The 5,730-nt window shown below is 36.3% G+C and overlaps 1 protein-coding gene across 1 annotated transcript; it reads left to right on the forward strand.

The window, feature by feature from the left end:
* The first annotated feature begins 1,313 nt into the window (after window positions 1-1,313).
* LOC141587326 (putative uncharacterized protein YOL114C) lies at window positions 1,314-5,219 on the forward strand. Its single transcript, XM_074408782.1, has 7 exons — window positions 1,314-1,713; window positions 3,411-3,470; window positions 3,550-3,632; window positions 3,979-4,043; window positions 4,134-4,167; window positions 4,379-4,449; window positions 4,827-5,219. Exons 1-7 carry the CDS (start codon window positions 1,428-1,430, stop codon window positions 4,912-4,914), a joined length of 687 nt encoding a protein of 228 aa, XP_074264883.1. The 5' UTR covers window positions 1,314-1,427; the 3' UTR covers window positions 4,915-5,219.
* Window positions 5,220-5,730: the final 511 nt, after the last annotated feature.

Genomic DNA, 5,730 nt, shown 5'->3' on the forward strand with positions numbered 1-5,730 from the left:
CAACAAATTCTATGAAATAATATTATGAAAAAATTCTATGAATTAATATTATGAAATAATTTTATACATTCCGTGTAAATAAAATTAATAACATATACGCAGAATGAATTACAAATGGGAGTAAATGAAATTGAATTACTTAATTTTTAAAACAAAATTAAATAATAATAAAATTACATAATTACGAGAAAGAATTACATTTATATACGGGATAAAACATAAAACGCAAATGAATTACATACATAATTTTTTAAAACTACATGGTACAATAATTTTTGTTTAAAAAATAATTCTTGACGGAGTATTTACTTGGAGTATAAAATATTCATGTATTTTGGTTAATATTATTGTACCATGCAGCAACAACATAACGTAATTTTTTAAAACTACATGGTAAAAAAATTTTTGTTTAAAAAATCAATCTTGAGCGGAGTATTTACTTGGAATATAAAACTCGGCAACTTAACTATCAGCCGCGCACACCGAAAATGGTAGGTGACAATGATAGGCAACCGAGTTAATTTAGTCTTCAATTAGCATTTAAAGCAAATTTTAATTTTTTTTTACTCTAAAAAAAACAAATAAATTTTAATTTAATTTACAAGTGATTACAAATTTTTTAATAATTTTTTTTTAATTTTTTTAATAAATAATTCACAATTGTTGTAATAAATATTTTTTTAGTAATAACAACACGATAAGTTAACAGTCGAAAAACTTTAAAATATGTTGTTTTTAGAAATGCAAAAACAAATATACATCCAAAAACATTAATACTGGCCCAAATACATACCCGTGCAATTTTGCACGGGTTTAAAACTAGTAATTTTTTAAAAGGTTATCTATATACCTTTTTATACATGCCCGTGCAACTTTGCACGGGTACTAAGCTAGTAATTATATACGTACAAAAATAAACAATGACCGTTAAATAACTTGATAATAACATATTTGAAATGACCTGACCAACCAAGATCCCCACAACTCACAGTTCATAAATGTACTTGCTCAAACTACCTTCACTCAAACCTGGCCTAGTTGATCCATTCATAGTTCAAATATTTAGTAGATTCGAATTTGATCAAGTTAGATCAGTTTGGGTTTTAGTCATTCGGGTGGGACAAGCATTAAAGTCGAGTCATTTCGAGTTAGTAGTTTTTTATAAATCAGTTTACAACGATAAAATTTTGCTAAAACAATTATAAAATCTCACCAAATTTAAAGTTTCGAGTTCTTTAATATAGCAATTTTATTCTAAAATTTCGAATAATAAGCCCATGTTAGAAAAACAAATAAAATACTGTATTTAGACATGTATAAGCTCAATTCATCATCAGAATTGATATGGTAAAAAAGTAAAATAGAGTAACACACTCAGCAAACATTTAACAACGACTAATCACCCGAGAAATTTAGGGTAGGCAGAAATGACAACAACGATTAGATCCGCAACAAAAATCCTCCTCCAACGAATCGCATTACCGGTATTTCGACCCGCGGCATTACTCGATTCGAAACGTGTTTCACCTGTACCGACGTTTATCGGCGGTCGGAGTATCAGCTACGGCGTTGCACGGTGCGCGGCGGCGCAGTCCGGCAACGCCGGACGCAAAGCGTCTTCACGGCTATCGCAGGTCCAGCAGTTTCTATTGGAATCGGAGGAACGCTCTAATGCTGCCGCCAGTGAATCGCCGCCTCCTAAATTACGTCTTGGTATTTACTCCCTTCATCCCAATCATTTGTTTATGTTTTAAACTAATTATCGAGACTAAGTAAGTATTTCTTCCGTCTCAATCATTTATTTACCTTTTATATTGTTTGTGAGAGGTATTTTAATCAAAGGTAAACAAATGATTGATGATTAGGACGGAGGGAGTATTATATTATATGATTGATGTGATGATTGCTTGTTTGTGAATTTTGATGCTTTGGTTGATCATATTTTTCCATCTCTAATGAGCTACTAGTCTACTACTGTCTTATTATAACTTGATTACGATGGGATAAAGCAAAATAACTCACTAAATTTTACGTGTTTATCTACACAAATATATGTTGGGTTATACATAAATAACCTTTATGTGGTACTATAGCCTTTAGGATTAAGGTGCCGACATTCGATTCCCTTACCGTTCAATTTGAGGGAGCCCTCGAGACATTGTGATAATGTTCTTTTTCTGTGTTAGAGTACGGTGTTTGGCTGTACTCTGATTGAGATCATTCATTCCCGTGTTAAAGTGATTTGAATATGTCATGTAGCCATGTAGGGGAAAAATTTGATCCATTTAGGCTTGTTTGGAGGGAGCGGGAAGGTACGGATATGTTTTCACTTGTTTTGTTAGCAAATGAGGTAGGAGAAAAATGAGGGATCCAGTTTTCCTCTTTCATTACCAATTAGAATTTTCAAATGTAGGAAAGGGTTAGACTTTGTGTGGATAGGGGAATTTGGTGGGAAAGAGATCCTCTCTGTTACCCTCCTAAAATTGTATTCAAACAACCTTTGTTTTTCCATCCAGCCTATATTTTTACTATCCAAACAACGGATGTCATTTGCTACAAAATGTAATTTAGGCAGTTCACAGTTACGTCACATTGTCCCTACATGACTATTTAGGGCTTGTTTGGATGGAGGAAAGGAAAGGGAGGGAGAGTAGGGGATCTAAAAGCAAATAAGGGTGGAGGGAAATGGAGGGGGAGGGGGGAGGGGATTTGGAGGGATCCATTTCCCATACTCGAAGGCAAATCAAAATCTTTCCCGAGTAGGAAGATTTGGAGGGAAATTGTTTCCAAACACCCTCCACCCCATTTCTTTCCCGAGTAGGAAGATTTGGAGGGAAATTGTTTCCAAACACCCTCCACCCCATTTCCCCCCCCCCCCCCCCATTCCCTTCCCTCTCTTTCTTTTCCCTCCTTCTCCCTTCCCCTCCTCTTCCTTTCCCTTCCTGGCCTTGTTTGGATAGCAAAAATGGAGGGAAAGGGAGGGGAGGGGGAAAGAGGGAAGGGAATGGGCGGGGCACTGGGGAGCGGATGTTTGGATACAATTTCCCTCCGAATATTTCCTATGATGGAGGGCTTTTAATTTGCCTTGAAGGAGGGAAAATGGATCCATTCAAATCCCTCCCCCTCCATTTCTCTCCACCCTTATTTGCTATCCAAATAAGGGACTTTAAATCCCCTACTCTTCCTCCCTTTCCTTTCCCTCTAAATCCCTCCATCCAAACAAGCCCGTAATGTCTAATTGGAAAGTAAAAAGAACACTTAACTTTCAATGAATCATTTACCCTTCAAGACAGTTGTATGTTTTAGATGCAATCCTGGCTACCTAAGTTGATTACGGTGAAGATTAATGTATTATCGTTCCTATGTTATGAGCGTATCATTGCTGATCTAGTGTTTTTTTTTCTCTGTAGAACATGTAAGTGTCAGTTTTGCACAAAGTGGAGGACCTGGAGGTCAAAATGTTAATAAAGGTATGTCAACATATTTCGCCCATTTCAATCCAACTTTTGAATTGGTCCGCAGAATCACTGTCTTTTCCTTCCTATGCAGTTAACACCAAGGTGGACATGCGCTTCAATGTGAAAAAAGCAACTTGGTTGAGTGACAGAATGCGAGATAAGATTTTGCTAATGGTATGGTTATTGCCTCCCTTATCAGTGTTATGTTTTATTGTGTTTCTTCCATAAAACGAATTTTTCTTTTTTTTGTTCGTACTTCCACGAGAGAAATGTGAGTAAAGCTTTTTTTACTTTCTTTTTTTCGTCTTGTTAACCTAGTTTATAATCTCGAAAGATTGCTTTGTCTGTGTTCAAAATTGGAATACCCTCAAGGCTTCATTCAGAAACCTTTATGGTAGTGAAACCTACAATCATGATTGGTTACCGCGTGATGTCAATATAATTTAACTGTCAAATTAGAAACAAAAAGTGAAGAAGTTATCTTTTCTCTGAAACTTCTGGGCTACTCCTGTCCATGCAGGTGAAGAACAGGATCAACAAAGCTGGGGAAATAGTTGTTTCTTCTTCAAAGACACGGAGTCAGCTGTAAATTTTTTTACCATCCCTTGCTCTTATTCACTTGTTCTCAAATTGTTTTTCTGCATATAATCATCTTAACTAATCTTTCTTTTGCAGGGAGAACATACAAGATTGCCTAAAAAAACTACAAGTACTACTTCTGTATTTCTAGTTATTGTTGGGATTTGATTACATGTGAAGTTTTATGTTTGTATTTTTGCCAATTCTGGCATGCCTTTTCTGTTTAAAATCTACATTATTGGATTTCTTTTGCCTCTTATTTATTCACACTTTTAAGTTGGTCAGACGATATTCTTGTGTGCTAAGCCTAACATGATTTCCATGTGCTGATACAAAAACAGGTATTTCTAGATGCTGCTTCATATGTTCCACCACCACCCTCTGAAGAACACAAGAAGAAAATAGTTGAGCTGTATGTACCTTCCAACCTCTCGTATACAACTCGGACTCTTTGTAGTTTGTATCCCAGCCAATAGTTTACGCCCACTTTTAGAACTTTTTTTTTATGAAAGCTCATGCGGGTAGGGCAGTGGGGTAGGGCTAGGACGCAGGCACTCGTTATAATTGGTGAGGACTTATGTTGAGTCATGGTTGGGCCCAACCCTTGCTGTCTTTTGAAGTTGATATATAGAATAGCACACGGCCCTCCTTTGCTCAGTAGCCAAAGGTTCAAACCTTGGCCTCGTTTACTTCAGTTTTTATTTTTTCTCCAAATCCATTACAGACCTGTAGTAATTTCTGTAATTTTTGTGCAACTGACTTCAGCTTTGGGTTTTTTAATGGTTGAAGGGCTGCCATGTCGGAGCAGAAACGACTAGAAAGCAAGAAAGGTCTCTCACAAAAGAAACAACTCCGGACTAAAAGTAGCTGGGTCTGAGAAAAAAACTGATGAACTGCAAATATGCTATCCCGATATTTTCTGCCCAAAATGATATGAAAAGCATCAGTCCCCCGTGGATTCTGACACTGTTTGACAAAGGTTTTTCTGTGTAACATTGTTATAATGTCTTTGATAACATAGCAGAAACCAGAGACACTTAGATTCGATCTGCTTTGACTAAATCACCTGATAGTCATGCAGGTGTTATCTTGGTAAACGGATTTTGTCAGCCGTTAATTTATTTGATTTTGGCAAGCTGGGTAGTTTTTAATAAGTTTAGTGCCAGCTTTTTCTTGTGCTTATTACTAAAGTGTTTGTTTAACGGCCTAAAGAAGTAGAATTGCACCTATTGTGTTTTGTATGACATTTATGTTGAAAAAATTCAAGTTTGCTCCTTAATTTTAGCCTGTTTACTGTCAGCATGATGCTACTGCATTTCAGAAGGGTGCTTCGGTCATTCGGTGTATTTTTTTTTTTTTGGTCAGAGGTGAAAAGATGTATTACATAAGGTTCGGACTCTTCGAGCCCATAATACATCCATTACTAAAAGCTAAATTAGTACCAGTAATACAAACTAATAAACCTAAGATAGTATGGAATAAAACGGAATATTGATAACGAGCGATTGCACTAGCTTCACCATCACAACTAACTTTCAGAGACCGCTGATACATACGAGTCGCCGGGTGGCAATAACAAGGTGTACTTACGCTCTTGCGAAAAGAACGTAGATAAAAAAGGTGAAAAGTAAGACGACGAAGTCTGCCATCAGTGGAGATAACTCTCCTACACCTGAGTAATCGAACTCATTGA

Source organism: Silene latifolia, chromosome 6 (assembly GCF_048544455.1).
Source record: "Silene latifolia isolate original U9 population chromosome 6, ASM4854445v1, whole genome shotgun sequence".
NCBI classification, from domain to species: domain Eukaryota; kingdom Viridiplantae; phylum Streptophyta; class Magnoliopsida; order Caryophyllales; family Caryophyllaceae; genus Silene; species Silene latifolia.